Source organism: Mobula hypostoma, chromosome 16 (assembly GCF_963921235.1).
Source record: "Mobula hypostoma chromosome 16, sMobHyp1.1, whole genome shotgun sequence".
Taxonomy (NCBI): domain Eukaryota; kingdom Metazoa; phylum Chordata; class Chondrichthyes; order Myliobatiformes; family Myliobatidae; genus Mobula; species Mobula hypostoma.
In genome coordinates, this window is record NC_086112.1 from 13,766,324 (window position 1) to 13,790,230 (window position 23,907).

The following is a 23,907-nucleotide window of genomic DNA, read 5'->3' on the forward strand; positions in this document are numbered from 1 at the left end:
TTTTGATCTGTGTCTCTTTTCATCTTGTTCACCTCTATCAAGTCATCTCTCATCCTCCTTTGTTCCAGAGAGAAAAGACCTCGCTCGCTCAACCTATCCTCATAAGACATGCTCTCTAATCCAGGCAGCATCCTGGGAAATCTCCTCTGCGCCCTCTCTAGAGCTTCCACATCTTTCCTATAACGAGGCGACCGGAGCTGAACACAATATTTCAAGTGTGGCCTAAGCAGGATTTTGTAGAGCTGCAACATTATCTTGCAGCTCTTGAACTCAATCCCCCGACTAATGAATCTAAAACTTTGACAAATTTCTGTAGATGTGTGGTGGAGAGTACACATCAGTTGATTCATGGTCTGGTAAACACCGATACCCTTGAACAGAAAATCCTACAAAAATTAGTGGATAAGGCCCAGTCCATCATGGGTAAAGCTCTCCCCACCATTGAGCACAACTACACAAAATGCTGTTGCAGGAACGTGGTCTCTGTCATCAAGGACCCCCACCAGCCAGGCCATCCTCTCTTATCACAGCTACCAACAGAAGAAGGTACAGGAGCTTTAGGACTCACACCACAAGGTCCAGGAATAGTTATTACCCCTCAACCATCATGCTCTTGAACCAGAGGGCATTACTCTATTCAACTTCACTCACCCCTGTTCCAACAACCTATGGGCTCACTTTCAAGGACTCTTCATCTCATGTTCTCGATATTTATTGCTTTTTTTTTGTCTTTGGTATTTTCCCAGTTTGTTGTCTTCTGCACATTGGTTGTTTGTTCTGTTGGGTATGGTCTTTCATTGACTCCGTTATGTTTCTTTGATTTACTGTGTATGCCCACAGCAGAACGAGTCCCTGGGTTGCATATGAAGACATACGTCTTCAAAATAATAGCTTTATTTTGAACTATGAACTCTGAAGTATGGTTAATTGTCTTCTATCAATATTTAATATCATAATTAAAGGAATAATTTCCATGTATTTTTGCAATCTGTCTAATAAGCAAATGTCACAATAAATAGACCCCTAGAGTACCAATACATCTTGCAGCTATAGAGATCAGGAGATAGATGGTGAAATAAAGATTGGATCAGGTGTGGAATGAGTTACCAAATCTGCCTCACCTGCCCCTATGGCCAATATGTAAATTGCTAATCATGAAAAAATGTTTTCAAAGTTAGGCAGCATTGAATCTTAACATGTAAAAAAAAACCCTGCAAAATTTTCTTCTCTCCTTTCGCACTGCAGAAAGTCTAAGACCAGGTACCACTATTCATTTAAGAGGACATTTTCTTTGGCATGGGAGATCTGTTCACCCTTCACCAAGTGACATGTTGCCAGCTTTGGAGGGGAATAAACAGTTGATGTTTTGGCCCAAGACCCTTCATCAGAGCTCCAAGGATTTCAGCCCAAAAAGTCGGCAGTTTATTCCCCTCCATAGATGCTGCCTGACCTGCTGAGTTTCTCCAGCATTTTTGTGTGTGTTGCTCAAGATTTCCAGAATATTTCAGAATCAGAATCAGAATCAGGTTTAATATCACCGGCATTTGTCATAAAATGTGTTAACTTAGCAGCAGCAGTATAACACAATACATGATAATATAGAAAAAACTATGAATTACAGTAAGTGTAAATATATATAGTGTGGGCACGTGGCCGAGTGATTAAGGCATTGGACTAGCTACCTGAAGGTCGTGAGTTCGAGCCCCAGCCAAGGCAATGTGTTGTGTCCTTGAGCAAGGCACTTAACCACACATTGCTCTGCGATGACACTGGTGCCAAGCTGTATGGGTCCTAATGCTCTTCCTTTGGACAACGTTGGTGTCGTGGAGAGGGGAGACTTGCAGCATGGGCAACTGCTGGTCTTCTATACAACCTTGCCCAGGCCTGTGCCCTGGAGAGTGAAGACTTTCCAGGCGCAGGTCCATGGTCTCGCAAGACTAACGGATGCCTTTATATATATATATTAAAAAATTGTTAAATTAAGTAAGTAGTGCAAAAAACAGAAATAAAGAAGTAGTGAGGTAGTGTTCATCGGCTTATTGTCCATTCAGAATTCAGATGGCAGAGGGGAAGAAGTTGTTCCTGAATTGTCGAGAGTGTGTGTTCAGGTTTCTGTACTTCTTCCTTGATGGTAGCAAGGAGAAGAGGATGTGTCCTGGGTGATGGGGGTCCTCAATGATGGATTTTGCCTTCGAGAGGCACTGCTCCTTGAATACATCCTGGATACTGCGGAGGATAGCACCCCTGATGGAGATCAACTCTCTGCAGTTTACTTTGATCCTGTGCGGTAGCAGCCAGCACCCCCCTCCCCATACCAGACGGTGATGCAGCCAGTTAAAGAGCTCTCCATGGCACATCTGGTACATAGTACATAGTACTCTAATCAAAAAGGCTCAGCAGAGGTTGTATTTCCTACGTCAACTCAGGAAGTACAACCTGCCTCAGGAGCTGCTGATTCAATCCTATTCAGGAATAATCCAGTCTGTTCTCTGTGCGTCCATCACTGTCTGGTTTGGATCAGCTACCAAACAAGACAAGAATAGACTCCAAAGAACCATCAGGGCTGCGGAAAGGATTATTGGTGCGAAGCTGCTCTCGATCCAGGACTTATATGCATCTAGAGTCAGGAAGCGAGCAAGCAGCGTCATTGTAGACCCATCACACCCTGGACATCACCTGTTCCAACTCCTTCCTTCTGGTAGGCGCTTTAGATCACTGTATGCCAGGACAAATAGGTACAAGAACAGTTTCTTTCCGTATGCCATCAGTCTTATGAACACTTGAATTTTAGTCTACCAGAAACCAAGTCCACCTGTACATACACAGGTATACCTCATTGTATATAGTTCACGATTATTTGCACTATTGTTTTGTTTGCTTTTTGATTCTGTACAGCAAGAGCTCAGGGAAACTGGCATCAAATCCCCTGTATGTGTCCACATACTTGGCGATAGTAAAGAATTTTGATTCTGATTCTGATTCTGATTCTGAATCTGAATCTGATCTGTAGAAATTTGTAGATATTTCTGGAATACCTCCAGAACCTCCTGTGGAGCTTTCTTACCTCCAAGTTTTCCAGCAATTAAAATGTTATTTCTCACCAGTTTTCCTGGTGGAAAGCACAGTCAGTTCAGTTTAACCAATGGGCATCCTTGTTGGCTCACAAGAATGCCAGCAATGGATTTGAACCGTTCACCCTTGGCCTCAACCATTCATTTCTGCTCAATACAATCAACGCACTTACCCTGGCGTACGAATGTCTGGCTTGTATCCAGCAAAATGTCACATCCTTCCACAATGGTTCGCTCTATGGCGAGATTTTTCCGTATGTTTTCCGTGTCACTCACCTCATCGTGCATTACCCTGAAAATACACAAACAAGCAGACGTTACACGCAGTACGTGGTCCACGTATAATCCTGCTTGGGGTGGGAACTGATATATACAAAACAAATCAATATGGACTGAAGTCACATTAAAGAGTGAGATTTCATCTTACCCCGCATTAATTTTATCAGCTCAATGATCCCACTTGCACCTCCAGCAGGATATTGGCAAAAACTAGACTCCTTACTACGATGCTATGTTTGGAACGGTAAACGACCCAATATAAAGTGGTCAGCTCTACAATTCAAAAAGTTGGATGGGGGATGGGCATGTCCAATTTTTAACTTGTATCACTGGGCATTTGTATCAAAAAGTCTTAGCTATTGGATGGAAGACGATAAAGTTTCATCGTGGAAAAATATAGAACAAGAGCTAATAGCACCTATAAGGTTGAAGGACTTTCTCCTTATAGGTACATCCACCAAAAAAAGTGATTTGTATTAACCCATTTTAACCCATATGCTACAAGTGTTTAGAGCAGCAGAAAAATTCCTAAAATTTAAAAGCGTATGGTGCAAATCATCTCCATTATGGAACAATAATCATTTTCTATCTGGGGGGAAACCATTCACTAACAGAACTTGGGAGGATGAAGGTATTACTACTCTTCAAGATATTAATGGGGCAAGTACTATCCTTAGCTTTCAAGAACTGATATCTCGATATAATATTGATAAACACTCTCTTTTCTTCTACTTTAGAGTAAGATCAGCTTGTAAAGCTATTACACAAACAAGCAGACGTTGTTAAATATGCTGGGGGTCAGATTTAAAGGACCATCCCATTTTAAGCTGGATACAGAGTGCTCCAGGACAGATAGTGTCATATATCTATGATAAATTAAACTCCCAGAATTATATGCCCACATTGGCAATGAAAGCTTGGGATAGGGACATATCTGAATTGGGACGAGACTTAGACTGGGGTGCGATTTGGGATAATGCTGCTGGTGCTTCGAAAAACCCAAATCATCAGTATATACACTTGAAATTTTGTCATAGAGCATATTTAACACTGAGAATTAGACATCAAATGGGACTGGTTCCTGACCCTTACTGCTCATTTTCCCCCATGGAGCCATTGGCTCATTTATACATGTTGTATGGGAATGTCCAGGGGTTTTTGGTTTGTGGGGGAAGGTTATCAGTACTCTTACAGAACTAACTGGGGTACAGTTACCAATAGACCCCGCTGTACATCTTCTAAATGATGACTCCCACCTTTCCCTTACGGAAAAAACACGCAAAATCTGGCTGGCAGGCCTGACTGCAGCTAAGAAGATTGTAGTCCAGCGTTGGAAACCTCCCCATGACATTTCAAATACTCACTGGCTTCAGAGCTTTTGGGACATTTCTCACCTGGAACTTTCATCAGCAAGAGTAAATGATGCACGACCAAACACAATCTTAATGTGGACAAATTTGATACCTAACTTAAAAAATCTTTTGTTAAAATAGGAATGCTTTGTCTGTGTATGTACTACTATTCAGTTGGTTGGTGGAGGGGAGAGGGATGGGGGGTGAAAGGGGTGGAGGGGGGATGGTGATGAAGGTTGTGGGGTGGCTGGGTTAAACAGTCAAAATGTAATTGGCAGCTGGTTGTATTGAATGTAATTTGCTGGTGTTGTAATAAAAAATTAGTAATAAAAAAAAGCGTGAGATTTGTTCCTAAGATTTGCTATGTTATTACATGGTAGCAGAGTGGTTGGCACAACGCTTTACAGTACAGGTGACCCAAGTTCGATTCCCGCTGCTGCCTGTAAGAGTTTGTATCCACTGTCCATGACCACGTGGGTTTCCTCCAGGTGCTCTGGTTTCCTCCCACAGTCCAATATGTGGTTGATAGGTTAATTGGTCATTGTAAACAATCTCTTGATTGGGCTAGAATTAAATCAGGGATTTGTTGGGTGGTTAACAGAGCTGGAAGGGCCTATTCCATACTGTATCTCAATAAATAAATAATTTATGTTCATATATCAGACTTTGACTTAAAATCTAATCTAATAATAACAACTGGGCTATTATTTCACCTGTTCAACATAAAATTCAATGATTTCAAATAAGTTCAAAATATTTGAATCAATTTAATAACATCTTGGTATTTAATGTTCATGTTCTAATCGCTGGATAAAAAACAAATGTGTATTTACACAAGTTAAGAGTGCTTCTGTATGACCTCAAGGGTAGTAATCTCTGGATTGTTGCCGGTGCCACGCACCATTGAGGGTTAGAATAGGGTGATTGCAGATGAACGCATGGCTGAAGAACTGATGCAAGGGGCAGGAATTCAGATCCTACTCTCCCACCTCAAAAATTATATGAGCTCCAAATATTCACATATTTGATTAACCCGCACTGTAGCTGATGCACCCCATCCTATCCTGAGACCCAGGGTCAGGCCAGAGGATTCCTGGGGGTCACAGGGGACACTGATGTCATTAGAAATGTTAAAGCAAATGACATGCAGGGGGTTCAGGTCAACTTTTTAGTGAGCATATTTTCACCCAAAAGTTGTCTCCAATGTGATCCAATTTGGCTTAAACCAGTTTAATACAACATAAAGATTACTTTTTTTTCCTTATGTGTACATTAAAACATTGAAACATACAGTGAAATGCAACGACGACCAGCACAGTCTGAGGATTGTGCTTGGGTGCAGCCCACAAGTGTTGCCATGTCTCCAGCGCCAACATAGCATGCCCACAGTTCACTAACCCTGACCCATGTTTCTATGGAATGAGGGAGGAAATCCATACGTTCACAGGGAGAACGTACAAGCTCTTTACAGACAGCAGCAGGAATTGAACCCTGATCGATGATTGCCACTGCCGTAAAACAATTGTGCTAGCCACTACGCTACTGTGTCACCCCTTTACATAACTACAAGGCTAAATTAGCCCATTTTTCAGGTTCCAACGAGACTGCTGTGACCGTCAGGAGTGTCAGGGGTGTGGCTTTACTGGCAATGCAAAGACTCGGCCCTCTCACAGAACCTTGAATCAGAATGACAATCACTACCAAGTGGACACCAGGAAAACCAGGAGCTGGGCTGGATCTCCATTGGCTGAAAAGCTGGGCTGGATCTCTATTGGCTGAAAAGCTCGGCTGGATCTCTATTGGCTGAAAAGCTGGGCTGGATCTCTATTGGCTGAAAAGCTCGGCTGGATCTCTATTGGCTGAAAATCTAGTTATGTTTATCTTACTGTCACAGAAATCATCCAAAAATCACATAAGGCTCAGTATCATGGCGACTAATATAATGCTTCTCAGCGTCAGCGATCGGGCTTCAATTTCTGTTGCTGTCTGTAAGGAGTTTGTATGTTTTCCCTGTGACCGCGTGGGTTTCCTCCCCTATTCCAAAGACGTACGGGTTAGGGTTGGTAAATTGTGGGGATGCTACGTTGGTTGCAGAGGCATGGCGACGCTTGCAGGCTGCCCCCAGCACATCCTCGGACTGTGTTGGTTGTTGACGGAAACGACACGTTTCACTGTTTTGATTTACATGTGACAAACAAAGCTCATCTTCAACCTGTACTTCAGGAACATTAGACAGGGCTTTCAATAGGTGATGGAGTTACCTTTCAGAAAATATAGTACGTTAACCTTGCTTCAGACCCTTTACGTACATAATATTTCCTGGTCTTCTGCCAGTTCACCGACTTAAAAAATTCATTGTATTATTTCCTCCAGACACAGATGCTAAATGACCTGCTAATCAGATTCAGCAGATTTAACTTTTATTTCACATTTCAGTGTTTGTAAACATTTTGCCTTTGCACTTACGATGAAAGATCATAAATGAAGCTGAATTTCCTAAGGCTTGATGGTGCCAGTAGGATTTGTACTAGCTGACATGCTGAGAGATTGCAGCTATCAATGCCATGGGCATCGGAGTTCAAGTTCAATTCCAGCATCCTCTGTAAGGAGTCTCTTTATGTCCTCCCCATGAAATGCGTGAGTTTTCTCCGTCTGCTCCGGTTTCCTCCCACAGTCCATAGACATAGTGGTTATAGGTTAATTTGTCATTGTAAATTATCTATAGTTCCTGGAAAGTGGTTTCACAAAAGACAGGGTCATAAAGAAAGCCTTTGGCACATTGGCCTTCATGGTTGAGAGGGGTACGGAGGGCTATGGGCCAGGTGCAGGTTGATAGGACTAAGCAGATTAATGGTGTAGCACAGACTAGATGGGTCAAAGGGCCTGTTTCTGTGCTGTAGTGCTCTAGTGTTAAATCGGGAATTGTCAGGGGTTGCTGGATGGTGCAGCTTGAAGGGCCGAAAATAAAATAAACAGCAGTGACAGCAGGCTTGGAAAATGATTGGATGAACAAAGATGAGGGGTCTGGCAGGCCAGTCACATGATCATGGATGAAACAAAGGAGACGCTCGCTTTCAGTTGCATTTTCGAAAATGAAGACACCAGGCTACTTTAGGATTATTATATTAAGCTTTGAAAAAGAGCTCATGTAGCTTCATTAAAAATAAAATTAAATCAAAAACTTTAAAAGATCTGATAAACACAAGAGATTCTGCAGACGTCAGAAAACTGAAACAATGCACACAAAATGCTGGGAAAACTCAGCAAGTCAGGCATCGCCTATGAAGGGGAATAGACGTGTCAGGTCAAGACGCTTCATGAGAACTCCTCCAGCCACCGTTCACTTTAAGCTGCACGGGTGCATGGCCGCGCAACGACTGAAATGCTCCCGCACATATAGCCTTTGTTGCCGCGCAGCTGGTATTTTCTTTTATATAAAGTGCTGCGCACTTTTCAGCCCGTGTAAAGATTTCCTGCTCAGTAGTTCCGAGCAGCTGTAAAGAAAAAGAGAGAACATTGCCTCCAAAACTTTCTGTGGGTTGCTTAAAAACATCAGGAAATGTTTTAAATGGGTGGATAGATTTGATAAGTCTGTTATGACGTGTGTACATAATAAAGAACTTCAGTTCCCAGTGTGCAATGTGGACAGTTCACCCAGAACAGGTAGTGACATTGGTGAGCTGGTCGCACACGATCGTGTGGGGCTAATAAGTATGTGTTAGTTTTATCCACACTGTTTGTCTTTATTAAGAACAAACATAACAACGTGTCTGCCCTCTGTCAGTAAGGAAGATTAAAACACTCCAGTCAGTAGAACTACAATGCAAATTCTACCTGCATCTAATTAGAAAATTGATTATTTGCTGACCTTTCGGGAAAGAACACTGTGAATCATCTCCAGACTAACAATATAAATTTCATTTTAATAAGCTGTGGAAAATTAATCAGAACAACTTCGCGCTCAAAGATAACAGTCCACAACCAGTCAAGTGGCAATATTTTGACTGTTTTTTAAAAGCCACATAACTAGCCTGCTAGAAACCAAGACAGAAATTGACGGCAAAGGCAGATCAATTGTCTTTTACTTTCTTACCCTCACTTAATGGAAAGGAAAAACAATTCATCACAAAAATGTGGAGGAGGGAGGGCACATGGTGGGTGGGGGGGATTCACTCCAAAGGGTCTGTTTTGCAGAGTTGGGAATTGAGGTTTTGGGTTTGTGGAATGTGGGAGGTAACTAGAGCGCCCAGAGGAAACCCGTGCGGTTACGTGGCGAACGTACAAACTCCTTACAGGTAGTGGCGGGAATTGAACCCTATCAGACAAGGGTGCCACAGTTAGTGCAGCGCTATTAAAGCTTGAGGTGCCGGAGTTTGGACTTATGCTCCGACATCACCTGTAAGGAGTCTGTACCTCCTCCCTGTGGAACGACTGAGTTTTCTCCGGATGGTCCTAGTTCCTCCCACAGTCCAAAGACGTACCAGTTAGTAGGTTAATTGGTCATTGTAAATTGTCCCGTGATTAGGCTAGGGTTAAATCGGGGTTACTGAGTGGGGCAGCTCGAAGAGTCTGTAGGACCTGTTATGTGCTGTATCACAATAAATAAATAAATATTGCAGGTGCTGTAAAACATTACTTTTATTTTTAAATTTTATTTAAAGATACAACACTGTAACTGGCCCTTCTGGGCCAACGAGCCTGCACTGCCAATTACACCCATGTGACCAAATTACCTACCAACCCATACATCTTTTGGCTGGCTGGTGGCGTAGTGGCATCAGTGCCGGACTTCAGAGCGGAGGCTCCTGAGTTCGAATCCAGCCAGCTCCCTTGCACACTTTCCATCCATGCTGGGTTGAGCGTCGAGCTAGCAACTCGGCCTTGTAAAAATAAGAAAGCCTGCTAAAAAAACACCGTCATGACGGCGTCCTGATAACTCCACTCGGAGTTAAGGGCTTTCTTCTTCGTTTTCTTCTTCATACATCTTTGGACTGTGGGAGGAAACCTGATCACCTGGAGGAAACCCACGCGGTCACGGGGAGAACTCGTTACAGGCAGTGGCGGGAACTGAACCCCAGTCACTGGCTCTATAATAGTGCCATCTAAACACTAAAGTTCCTTTGGTGAAGGACTTGCTCTACAGGAAGGGACAGTCTGTATCACAAAAGTACAGTGTTTAAGCCAACTTACCGTGACAGGTTCTCCAATTTTGACTTTGCAAATTCCAGGCTTTTTCTTTCCACGTGCTCGTGCGGTGTATGCGCAAGTAGCTCATGTAGTGTTATTATATAACGTGGGATCTGGAATAGTAAAGGCATAATATTGGTAAGAAAGAAAACATTATTCTTACAACCATGTATTTGAGATTTTACTGCGGATTAGCCTTGGGGATCTGGAACCAATGATTTATTTATTTAGGGATGCAGCACAAAATAGGTCTTTCCAGCTCTTTGAGCCACACCACCAGCAATCCACTGCTTTAACCCTAGCCTGATAATGGGATGATTTACAATGATCCATTAATTTACTACCTGGTAGGTCTTTGGACTAGGGGAAGACCACTACCTTGTCATTGTGTGCCTCAGTGACACGGAGAGCTATGTTGGCTGGATCACCCATGCCAAACAGGTCAAAGGGTAGAGGCCGGACTAAGAGTGGTCCACCGGTCCTCCAGGTTCAGGGCTTCAGCTCAGGGCTAACAACCCTGACTGGTCAAACAAAATTGCTATGGAAATAACACTGAAGATGGCGGACCTTCATTGTCATTAGCACTAACGGCATAATGGGCAGTAAGTAAGTAGCCTACTAACTAGTATGTCTCTGGACTGCATGAGGAAACTGGAGCACCCAGAGAAAACCTACTCGCTCACGGGGAAGATGTACAAACCCTTTACACTTAATGTCAGAATTGAACTCTAAATTCCGACGTCCCGAGCTGCAATAGTGTTGTGCTAACCACTATGCTATATATTAGGACAAAGTTTTCTGTGACAAATCCCAGGAACTATGCTCATTGTATAAAACCTAGGCATCAGAAATCCTAAAGGCAGTGAAAATATTGATCTCTGAGCTGATTGGTCTAATATCAGCTTGCTTCCTGCAAGCAAGTCATTATTGTTCCTCCAACTGATTTGATTGGCTCCTGTTCACAATTATCAGATATAATTTTTTTTCCTTTGGAGATACTCAGCAATGCTCACTCCAAACATAAAGCTAAGGTTTTATAAGGCATTTAGCCAGACTGCTTTTGGAGCAATGTCAGCAGTTTTGGGCCTCATATCTAAGAACGTTTTTTGTGATGGCTTTGGAGAAGATCCAGAGGAGGTTTGCGAAGATGATCCCAGGAATGAAAGGGTTAACATATGAGGAGTGTTTTATGGCTCTGGGCCTGTACTTGATAGGTTCTTGATAAATTAAGGCATCAGGTTTTGGAGAGAAGTCAGGATTGAGAGGGATAATAAATTAGGCATGATCAAATGGTGAAGCACACTCCATGGGCCAAATGGACTAATTCCGTTCCTGTGTCTCATGGTCTTACATAAACCATCATCAGATCAAGCAAATACATTCAGCTGAGAAGTAAATGGAATTTGTTTTTTCTTTGTGTAATTTGGAGTGGAGGGATGGTGATACATCTCTACCAAAGGAGGTGTAAGGCGCTCCTTCCCTCCGCTAGCCTGCAGGTCACCTTTGGCAAGGTGTAGCACCTGCTTAGCCCCACAATCAGGGTCACATGAAGTCATGTGAGCAAGTGATGGATGGTTGTACGAGCAGCTGGTGCCTATGCTTATGCGAACCACTGACGGCAGGCGGACAATCGCTGAGGGGTATTGATAATGGCTGGGGTCACTCATCTTGTAAAGACACTGCCCGGAAGGAGGCAATGGCAAACCTCTTCTGTAGAAAAATTTGTCAAGAACAATCATGGTCATGGAAAGACCATGATCGCCCATGTCATACGACACGGGACATAATGATGACGATGAGGTGGCACAGTCGCGTAGTGGTTAGCGCAATGCTTTACAGTAGCAGCAACATGGGTTCAATTCCCGCCGCTGTCCATAAGGAGTCTATACGTTTGCCCCGTAACCATGTCGGTTTCCTTTGGGTTCTCCGCTTCCCTCCCACTGTCCAAAGACGTACTGGTTGGTGGGTTGGTAAATTGTCCCATGATTCGGCTGGTATTAAATCAGGGGCGGTGCAAAGAGCTGAAAGGGTCTACTCTGCACTGTATCTCAATAAAATATATTTTAAATTATGTATAACTTATGTTTTTCTGGTGAGTGCCTCTTATATGATGCTATGTGCCTGCGATGCCTCTGCAAGTAAGTTTTTCATTGCGCCCGTGTAGTCAGGAACTTGTTCAAATGACAATAAACTCCCCTTTGACTTTAATTGATATGCTACACTGAATGTTCAACACTTTACCTGAAACATGGGGTATGTGAGGAAGGTCTCCAACATCCGCCCCTCACACGCCGGGTTTGATTCATACTGTTTCAACAGCTTGTCAAAGTCCCTGTTCTGCTTACAGTTTGCTAATACCTGCAGACTGTACTGGTGGTTTCTGACAAATTCCTGGTAGATATTCAGCATTGGTAGCAATATGTCAAACAGGTCAGCTGGAAAAGGAAACAGAACCATTAATCATCACACAGTTCCACGCTCTTTTGATGGTGACTGCAGAATGGAGAAATCTGGTACCCATGGAAACAATATCATCTGCACATTTCCTCCCATCTCTGCTTCAATGGCAGAATTCTTACACCCTGAAGATTTATAACCTAGCTGAAATGCCTCACAGTGGGCTGACCTAATAAACTTCTGTTTCAAATGACAACCAGAATGTTTAATTTCAGCTTCTACGTCAAAACTTGCCACTCAAGTTGATAGGGTTGTTAAGACGGCTCATGGTGTGTTGTTCCATCATGGGCACCTGCCTCCTCAGCGTCAAGGCCATCTTCAAAAGGTGAGGCCTGAAAGAGGTGACATCCGTCATTAAAGACCCGCATCGCCCAGGACATGCCCTTTTCTCCATTCCTACCATCAGGGACGAGGTACAGGAGCCAGAAGACACACACTCAATGATTCTTTCCCTCCGCCATCAGATTTCTGAACGGACAATGAACCCATGGACACTACCTCTCTATTTTGCTCTTTTATATCTATAATATTTCTTATTATAATATTTATAGCATATTTTATGTTTTGCACTGTACTGCTATCATAAAGTATGGCAGCTCTGTAACATCCTGGTTAGACCACACTTCATTTCTGGTCGGTTCATTATAGGAAGGATGTGGAAGCTTTAGAGAGGATGCAGAGGAGATTTACCAGAATGTTGGCTGCATTGGAGAACATGTCTTTTGAGGAAAGGTTGAGCAAGTTAGGGCTTTTCTCTCTGGAGCGAAGGACAATATGAAGTGCCTTAATAGAGCTGTATAAGCTGATAAGAGGCATAGATGGAGTGGACAATCAGCACCCCTTTTCCCAGGGCAGGAATGGCAAATACGGGGTTCATAATTTTAAGGTGATTGCAGGAAAGTATAGGCAGGACAGTCAGAGGCAGGATTTTTTTAATATGCAGAGAGTAGCTGGTTGTGAAACGTGCTGCCAGGAATGGTGATAGAGGCGGATATATTAGTGACGTTTAAAAAATTCTTAGATAGAAACATGGATGATAGAAAAAATGGAGGGCTATGTTTGAGGGAATGGTTAAATTGGTCTTAGAGTAGGTTTAATTGTCGGAACAACATTGTAGGCTCAAGGGCTTGTACTGTGCAGCACTGTGCTATGTTCTATGCTAAAGGTAGCAAGGTGCATGGAAACACCAGCATCTTCATGCTCTCCTACTGAAAAGGACATTTATGACTGCGCATTCTCTCCGGCAGGGGCTCCCTACCCAGAATCATTGTGGAAGTCCCTATTCAGAAAGAGCAGCAGTACATTCCCACAGCAATCAGGAACGAAGAAAAACAGTCAGCCCTTCTACTAACGCCCTTGGAAAGGGTTCACTGCTCACGTAATGGTTTCTCTGTAACTGCAGTGTTTGGGTTATGACTAAAGATAACGGGGGCTTTGGAAAATGTGCTGACCAATGAGGGGAGTTGTTTTTCTTTCTCGTGTGCCCGAGAGAAGGGAATTCACGGGTTTTTGGTTCGGGAGAAGATGCCAGAATGGGGAAGTTGTAGCCTGCAGGACTGAGCGGACTTGGGATGGGGTCGGGAGTCGACGACGCCTGGGGGATATCGATGGAGATCGAACAGACGGGAAAACTGTGAGCTCCAACGTGCAGATAAGACTATTTCATTAAAATGGGCCCTTCTTCTTTTTTTGTTTTCTTTACTAACCCTATAGTCAAATTAAGAATTATAAAGCTCAATTGTTTAATTGCATACTGTGGACTGCTTGCTCTTTCATGGTACTGATTTGTAACAGGGGAACCCATCACGCAGCATCCACCCAAACAAGATTTCTCAAGTTTGGCCGGGCTGCGTCTGACACAAAGGCAGGATTTCCCATTGACCACCCATTTCAATTTGACTTCTGATTCCCATTCTGACATATCAGTCCATGTCCTCCTCCACTGTCACATTGAGGCCACTCTCAGGTTGGAGGAGCAACACCTCATACTCTGTCTGGGTAGTCTCCAACCTGATGGCATGAACAATGATTTCTTCCCCTCCTCTCCTTTTCCATTCACCATTCAGGTTCCTCTCTTACCTCTGCTCATCTCCACACCTGCCAATCACCTTCCTCTGGTGCCCCTCCTCCTTCCATTTTCCCATGATCCACTATCCTCTCCTATCAGATTCCTTCTTCTTCAGTCCTTTACCTCTTCCACCTATCACCTCTCAGCTTCTTACTTCTTCTCCCTCCCCCACCCACCCTCCCCCTCACCTGGTCTCACCTATCACTTACCAGCTTGTTCCTCTTCTCCTCCTACCACCTTCTTGTTCTGGCCTCTTCCCAGTTCCTCCCCAGTCCTGATGAAGGGTCTGGGCCCGAAATGTCAACTGCTCATTCCTCTCCATAAATACCTCTGACCTGCTGAGTTCCTCCAGCATTTTGTGTGTGTTCATTGAGATAGGTTTGCTGTTGATGTATCATAAAAGTAATTCTCCAAAATTGAGATACTACCAGATGGCTTCATTCAACTGGAGAAGTACACTGGAAACCAGGACATGGTCCACCACCTGATTGATATTAATAGTTCGTAAGCTGTGACTGACTCAGTGTTTTTGTATGAATTCTCAGTGGAGAAGATTCCTGGGCAGTGCAGGGATGGAAATTACTCCTCATCTCCCACAAGTCATGGAGAATTACTGGCAATCTGCGCTGCACAGTGAAATTGGCTCCAAGACATTTAAAGGAAATAGTTTTCTAATCTGGAGTTGAGAATTTACAGAAGGAAGGATTTGTTGCTTTACTCCACCATATGACCACTCTTGCTGACAAGGTTAGCTCTACTTGCCTGTTACACCACTAGCATAATGTGTTTGTTTTCTGTTTTACCTGGAGCAGAGAACACTACAGTACATTACAGGTCCTTCAGCCCACAAAGTTGTGCTGACATTTTAACCTACTCCAAAAGCAACCTAACCCTTTCCCCCTACACAGCCCTCCATTTTTCTATCATCCATGTGCTTACCTACAAGTCTCTTGAATGCCTGTATCGGCCTCTCCCACCACCTCTGGCAGGGCATTCCACGCACTCGGAGAAACTATCTCACTCCCTTAATCTCCCTCCTGACACTTATACTTGCAAGTGAAACAAGTGCTACACCTGCCCCTACACCTCCTCCCTCGCCACCATTCAGGGCCCTAAACAGTCCTTCCAGGTGAGGCGGCCCTTCACCTATGAGTTTATTGGGGTCATCCATCGTGCTCGGTGCCCCCGGTGTGGCTTCTTGTATATCGACAAAGACTGGGAGACCGTTTTTTTTCCCCCAGTCCTGCTGAAGGGCCTCAGCCTGAAACATCGACTGTACTTTTTTCCATAGATGCTGCCTGGCCTGCTGAGTTCCTCCAGCATTTTGTGGGTAATAACCTGGCCACCGAGCCCATGCCCTTCTGTGGTTTTCTCATCTCTGCATTGAACGATTCTTACCCAACACTAGGGTGGGCCAATTTGCAATCCGTGCTTTCAGTCCTTGGTAAAATATCTCATGGAGAAACATGATTGTCTCACTGGAAAAAAAAACAAGAGCAACATTACAATCGGATAGACTACAAACAGTAGTAAGCAGTGAACTGAAGCCCTCCGTGTGACCCCAGCTCAGTGACAGCACTCAGCAAAAGTTCAAAGTAAATTTATAATCTCAGTGTGCTTATGTCACCACACGTCACCATATACCAGCTTGAGATTCCTCTTCCTGCAGGCGATTACAGAACTTAAAGAAATGCAATGGAATTTACTAACAACTGTACATAAACAAAGACTGACAAATAACTAATACGCGAAGGAAGGCAAACTGTGCAAATTAAACAAATAATACTGAGACATGTGTTGTAAAGAGTTCTTGAAAGTGGTTGTAGAATGCACTCGGAGTTGTGATGAGTGAAGTTATAGAGTCATCAAGTCATAGAAAAATACAGATCAGAAGCAGGTCTTTCAGCCCATCTGTGCTGAACTATTTAAATTGCCTACTCCCTCTGACCATACTCCTACTCCCTGGATGATAGCCCTCCAATCCACTACCATCCATGTACAAAACAAACTTCTCTGTAATGATGAAATCGAGCCCACATCCGCCACTTCCGCTGGCAGCTCATTCCACACTCTCATCACCCTCTGAATGAAGAAGTTTCCCCTCATGTTCCCCTTAAACTTTTCACCTTTCACCCTTAACCTGTGACCTTTAGTTGAAGTCCTACCCAACCTCAGTGGAAAAAATTATCCATGCTGGCCGACAAGCCTGGTGGTTGAAGGGTAATAACTGTTCCTGAACCTGGTGGTGTGGGACCTGAGGCTTCTGTACCTCCTTCCCGACGGCAGCAGCGAGAAGAGAGCATGGCCTGGATGGTGGTTTCTTGTGGTAGAGCTCCATTAACACGTTAATGGTGTGGCGGGCTTTGCCAGTAATGGGCTGGATTCCTGACCCCCTCCAGACACCTTAACACATAACCCAGACTAACAATCTAGTACGGTAATAAAGGGTCACTGCAGTGTTGGCAGTGATGTACTTTGAATAAAGTTTCCTTTACAGGTGATGTAAAGAGTTCCACAGAACCATGGAAAGTGGAAAGTTAAAGAAAGTTTCACAGTGTTTCAGCAGGTATTTATTTCATTCACCTGAACTTGACCTTTTCACTGACAGTCTTTGCATTCTGTGCTCTACCCCTTTAGTAATAGAACCAAATGATGCTGCACTTTGTAAATGGCCGACCTTTACAAAGTGCTGACTCATTCTTCCTGCTCTTGTCACTGAAATTACTCACAGATTGACGTTACCAATAAGCTTAACAGAAAACGGCCTTGATTTGGGGCTTAACAAAGCACCCAACATGAATAGGCAAAATGCAGGCACATGTTACTGTGGTGCGTCCTTCACTCCAATCCATAGATTCTAAATAAAATCAAACAGTAGGCATAGACTTCTTCCCCCAGGCTGTGAGACTTCTGAACATCTGCTACCACCCCATACACACTGAGCCAGTAACAGTAATAGTGTTATATATTTAAATGTATGCTGTATATGCATTTAATATCATCTTGTACATTATGGAATATTTTTTCTTTAACTGTTAATATTATTTTATGTGTTGTATGGATATATGCACTGTGCCTTGCACTTTGGTTCCAGAGGAACGATCAATGGTTCATTTAGCTGTATACATGTGTATAGTTGAATGACAATAAACCTTGAACTTTAAAATATTTCAAAGAAACATTTAAAAAACTCTGAATTAACAAGGCATTGGAGACATTTTTAAGAAGTGATGGAAATAATTTAATCTTTTTTGAATAAGGTGTAGAAGAGTATTTTTTAAAATATTGCTGTCATCTAAGTCCTTCCCTTTAACTGAAAAGCATGGGAAAGTATTTCCCACGTCTTTCTGGACAAGGCACATAAGTTTTGTGATCACAGACAAGAGAAAATCTGCAGATGCTGTTAATCCAAGGAACACACACAAAATACTGGAGGAACTCAGTAGGCCAGGCAGCATCCATGGAAAAAAGTACAGTCGACGTTTCGGGCTGAGACCCGTCAGCAAGACTGGGTTTTGTGATGTTGATATTTTAAGTAATGAGCAATTAGCACCAGCCTTTGCTCTTCATTGAACATTGTATTGAGGTCAACAGGCCTGTATTAAGTTGGTGATCACAGCTGAGGGTTTAAACAGAAATGTGAGAAGTGGATTTACATATACACTCAATGGCCATGTTATTATGTACACCTGTACACCTGCTTGTTAATGCAAATATCTAATCATCCAATCATGTGGCAGCAACTCAATGCATAAAAACATGTAGACATGGTCAAGAGGTTTAGTTGTTGTTCAGACCAAATATCAGAATGGGGGAAAATGAAATCCAATTGACTTTGAATAATTGTTGGTGCCAGACGGGGTGGTTTGAGTATCTCAGAAACTGCCGATCTCCTGGGATTTTCACACAAAACGGTCTGCAGAGTTCACAGAGAATGATGCAAAAAGCAAAAAACATCCACTGAACAGCAGTTCTCTGTCGAACACACCTTGTTAATGAGAGATGTCAAAGGAGAATGCCAGACAGGTTCAACCTGACAGGAAGGCAACAGGAACTCAAATAACCACGCACTACGACAGCGGTGTGCAGAAGAGCTTCTCTGAACGCACAACACGTCAAAGCTTGAAGTGGATGGGCTACAGCAGCAGAAGACCACACTGGGTTTCACTCCTGTACCTAATAATGAGAGTATACACTTGAAGCTGTATGGATCCTAATGCCCTTCCCTTGGACAACATTGGTGTCATGGAGAGGGGAGACTTGCAGCATGGGCAACTGCCAGTCTTCCATACAACCTTGCCCAGGCCTGCGCCCTGGAGAGTGAAGGCTTTCGCAGATCCATGGGCTCACAAGATTAACGGATGCCTTTACTTACTTACACTTGAAGAAACATAAGAAATGTTCAATCTCAAAGACTGAGTGATTGAAGTGGTTGTGACTGTTCATTTGGGGTACAAAAATGTACAGGACAATATCCACAATAAAACCCAATTCCACCTCTGCACATTGGTTATGTGTCTCCCTCTATAGATGCTGCCTGACCTGCTGAGTTCCTCCAGCACTTTGTGTGGTTTCGTTGCTCAGAAATTCAAATTAGGTTTATTTGTACAGGGACATTGAAACACACTGTGAAATGCGTCATTCTGTGTCAAATCAGATCAGTGGAGATTGTGCTGGGGCACTTCACAAGTGTTGCCACACTTCCAGTGCCAACATTGCCTACCCATAACTCACTAACACTAACCGGAAGTCTTTGGAATATGGGAGGAAAGCGGAGCACCTGGAGGAATGGGGAGATCGTATAAGCTCCTTACAGATGACGGCAGGAATCAAACTGAGATCCTACAGCCAGCTGCTGTGAATTGTTGTGCTAACCACTATGCTGCCATGCCACCCCATTCAGTGCAATCAGATATTCAGCAACATATGTTTCTATTGTTTATTCCATTAGACTGAGTGGTAAAAGGAAGCGTGTGATTCTTCTTTCCGCTCTACAAGCCCTTGAGAATCAACCAGCTATCCCATTCTTCAATTGCCCTGAACAACAGAGCAGAACCAACGAGAAAGCAGCCTGGAGCACAAACCTGGGACGACTACCGTTTACACATCTCCCTGGTTGGGAGAATGCTACAACAGTCTCCAGGGATGTCAGCAGTCCAGCAAGGAACAGCACAGAGTGTTTATGACTCAGGTGTTGGGAGGATGCTTCTTTTTAATGTTCTAAAGACTTCACTGTGTTGGCGCGTGGCCAAGTGGTTAAGGTGTTTGTCTAGTGATCTGAAGGTCGCTAGTTCGAGCCTTGGCTGAGGCAGCATGTTGTGTCCTTGAGCGAGGCACTTAAGCACACATTGCTCTGCGACGACACCGGTGCCAAGCTGTATGGGTCCTAATGCCCTTCCCTTGGACAACATCGGTGGCATGGAGAGGGGAGGGGAGACTTGCAGCATGGGCAACTGCCGGTCTTCCATACAACCTTGCCCAGGCCTGCGCCCTGGAAGCCAATATAAAAAAGACTTCACTAAGCTTCTCTCTTACAGGAAAGATTTGCTTATTCAAATTCTGACTGGGTGATGGATCAGTAGACACTGTTCTTGGTGGAGTTTGACTGTTTCTCCAGTGCTGGGGTTTCTGACTGGGTGATGGATCCGTAGAACCTACCTAGTTGTGACATTGAGAAGAACACTTATTGCTGCAGCTTGGTGCCAGGCATCTGAACAGTGTGGCTGGTTGACTATGATAAGACACTCATAGGGAGCATCCTAACTGGCTGCATCACCATCTTATATGGAGGAGCCAATGCACAGGATCATAAAGAGCTACAGAGTTTTGTACAACCAGCCAGCTCCATCATGCCATGAGCCTCCCCACCATCGAGGATATTCTCAAAAGGTGATGCCCCAAGAAAGCAGCATTCATCATGAAGGACCCTCAGGACCCAGGACATGCCCTCGTATCATTACTACCATCAGTGAGGAGGTACAGGAGACTGAAAACACACACTCGATGTCTTAGGGAATAACTTCTTCCTCTCTGCTACCAGATTTCTGAACGGACAATGAACCCAGGAACACTACCTCACCATTATGCTCCCCTTTTCCACAAATTATTTCTAAAATTTCATTTATTTGATTTTATTTAGAGATACAGCACAGAACAGGCACTTAAAGCCCACCAAGCCACATCACCCAGCCACCCACCGATTTAACCTTACCCTAATCGCAGGACAATTTACCATGACTAATTATCCTACCAACTAGAAGAGTTTTTGGACTGTGAAAGGAAAACAGAGCACCGGGCAGAAACCCACACGCGGATGAGCAGGAACATACAAACCTGCTTACAGCGGACGCTGGAGTTGAACTCCAAACTCCGAGGCCCTGATCTGTAATAGCGTCACACTAACTGCTCCACTACAGTGATGCCCATTTATTTTAAGAATATTTGTTTAAATTTCTTACTGTAATTTATAGTTTTTTATGTATTGCCCTGTACTGCTGCTGCGAAACAATAAATTTTGTGACATACATCGGTGATAATACACCTGATTCTGATTCTGAAACTAGCATAAGAGCTTTGTGTTAGCTCATTAGTATGAAATCTCATTTGGTAATTAGAAAGTCATGATGTACAGTACTGAGCAAAAGTCTTAGGCACCCTATATTTGACTAAGACTTCTGCACAGTACCATACAATGTAGGCTTTCAAAGCATACGAGAGGGCACTGTTACCGCAGCTCATTGGAATACCAGTTTGATGCCAGGTTTAAAGTCTTGATCTTCAAAGGCTCTGGGCAACCAGAATGGAAAATGGAAGAGAGTGACGGAGGAGAAATTATCCCCTTCTCTCTTGTTCCCACAGTTAGCTCCCCTCTCAACCCTTCTCTTCTCACCTGCCATCACCACCCACTGGAGCCCCTCCTACTTCCCTTTCTCCCATGGTCTACTCTCCTCTCCTATCAGATTCCAGCTTATTCAGTCCCTTACCTCTTCCACCTATTTCCTCCCAACTTCTTACTTCATTCCACACTCTATCACACACACACCTTGCCCCTCAGCTGGTCTCACTTATCACCTGTCAGCTTTTATTCCTTCCTTTGTTAGTTAGCTTGACCTCAGTGGTTGGGAAAACGTTGGAGTCAATTAGTATGGATGAGGTCCCAGGGTACTTGGAGGCACATGGTAAAATGGACCATAGTCAGCATGATTTCCTCAAAGGAAAATATTGCCTGACAAATCTGTTGGAATTCTTTGAAGAAATAACAACCATGACAAAGGAGAATCGGTTGATGTTGCGTACTTGGATTTTCAGAAGGCCTTTGACAAGGTGCCACACCTGAGGCAGCTTAAGAATCTACAAGCCCATGGTATTACAGGAAAGATTCTAGCATGGATAAAGTAGTGGCTGATTGGCAGGAGGCAAAGAGTGGGAAGAAGGGGAGCCTTTTCTGGCTGGGTCTGTGTTGGGACCGATTCTTTTTACGTTTTATATGTCAATGATTCGGATAATGAAATTGATGGCGTTGTTACAAAGTTTGAAGACAATATGAAGATAGGTGGAGGAGCAGGTAGTTTTGAGGAAGTAGGGAGGCTACAGAAGGACTTAGATTGGGAGAATGGACAAGGAAATCGCAGATGGGATACAGTGATAGAAAGTGTATGGTCATGCACTTTGGTAGAAAGGGTTGACTATTTTCTAAATGGACAGAAAATACAAAAAAAAACTGAGGTGCAAAGGGACTTGGGAGTCCTTGTGCAGGATTCCCTAAAGGTTAATTTGCAGGTTGAGTCTGTGGTGAGTAAGGCAAATGCAATGTTAGTATTCATTTCAGGAGGACTAGAATATAAAGCAAGGATGTAATGTTGAGAATTTATAAAGCACTGGCGAGGTTTCACTTGGAGTGTTGTGAGCAGTTTTGGGCTCCTCATCTCAGAAAGGATGCGTTGAAGCTGGAGAGGGTTCAAAGGAGGTTCAGGAAAATGATTCCAGGATTGAATGGCTCATCATATGAAAAGCGTTTGATGGCTCTGGGCCTGTATTCACTAGAATTCAGAAGAATGAGGGGGGACCTCTTGAAACATATTGAAAGGTGAAGGGCTTTGATAGAGTGCGTGTGGAAAGGATGTTTTCTATGGTGGGAGAGTCTGGGATCAGAGGATACAGCCTCAGAATAGAGGGAGAGTCCTTTCAGAATAGAGATAAGGAGTGGTGAATCTGTGGAATTCTTTGCCACAGGCAGCTGTGGAGGCCAAGTCTTTATGTATATTTAAGGCAGAGGCTGATAGATAAGGGCATGAAGGGATACTGGGAAAAGGATTGGGGTTGAGAGGAAAATTGGATCAGCCATTATGAAATGGCAGAGCAAACTCGATGGGCGAAATTGCCTAATTCTGCTCCTATATCTTCTCGTCTTATGGCCTTTGCAGACCTGATAAAGGATTTCAGCTTAAAACATCAACTGTTTATTCCTCTCCGTAGATGCTGCCTGACCTGCTGAGTTCCTCCCGTATTTTGTGTCTGTTGCTCTGGATTTCCAGCATCTGTAGAGCCTCTTGTGTATACAATTAGCTTTTGTTTTTTGGGTGCTAGCCTTGGTTGTAACTCCACCATGAGCAGTCCCAAGCCTGGTTGCAATCGCAGTAGGGTTGGGCATGGGGCTAGCAAACCCATTCTATAAAAGCCCAGCACTACAGAAAGGGCAGCAGAAGCACTAAAGTCCTCATCCCTGGGACAGGAAGCAACTTCGATGGGCTGCACCTTGAAAGATAAAAAGAATGGCCTGGGATAAAGGACCCTGACAAGTTGCTTCCAGCGGCCTATGCCCCAGTAGGTTTGATGGGCTTAAGTAGAAGCAGTAGCCTTGGTTGTGTGGGTTGTCTGAGTCAATAATTTATGGATTCTAATTTCCCTCCAGTAACAACCCCTTGGAACTGATGCTGATTAAAATAGTCTTACTAAACAACTGTAATTTATATTCACAACAATAAATTAATGCTCTATAACCATCTGTCATCTGAATGCAAACCATGCACCTCTATTTCAAGTCTAGTATGCAATGCAATGTTGACCTGCATTTAACATCACTAAAATAAATCTATTTAGCATTTATGTAAGTGGGATGCTACGGTTTCCAAAGTTACAACAGATTACACATCTAAAGTTTTCCTTTAAAAGCTATAGTAACACACATAAAATGCTGCAGGAACTCAGCAGGTCAAATAGCATGCATGCAGAGGAATAAGCAGTTGATGTTTTGGGCAGACACTCTGCATCAGGACCTCATCAGGGTCTCGGCCCAAAACATCGACTGTTCATTCCCCTCCAAAGATGCTGCCTGACCTTCTGAGTTCCTCTAGTGTTTTGTACAACGTTCCAAGTAAATTTATTATCAAAGTACGTACAGTAGATGTCTCTTTTTCGTGCAGGCATTCACAGTAGAACAAAGAAATACAATAGAATCAATGAAACACTACTTTGTGTGTGTGTTGCTCTGGAT

The 23,907-nt window shown here is 43.5% G+C and overlaps 1 protein-coding gene across 2 annotated transcripts in view; it reads right to left on the reverse strand.

The window, feature by feature from the left end:
* Positions 1–23,907, reverse strand: part of LOC134357231 (ras-specific guanine nucleotide-releasing factor 2-like) — a 172,025-nt gene that overhangs the window by 76,821 nt on the left and 71,297 nt on the right. For both annotated transcript variants that reach the window (XM_063068554.1, XM_063068555.1), the window contains 4 exons: positions 15,813–15,892; positions 12,131–12,324; positions 9,893–10,002; positions 3,245–3,363 (listed from right to left, as the gene is read on the reverse strand). In XM_063068554.1, the coding sequence (XP_062924624.1) occupies positions 3,245–3,363; positions 9,893–10,002; positions 12,131–12,324; positions 15,813–15,892 (503 nt within the window). The remainder of the gene's footprint in view (positions 1–3,244; positions 3,364–9,892; positions 10,003–12,130; positions 12,325–15,812; positions 15,893–23,907) is intronic.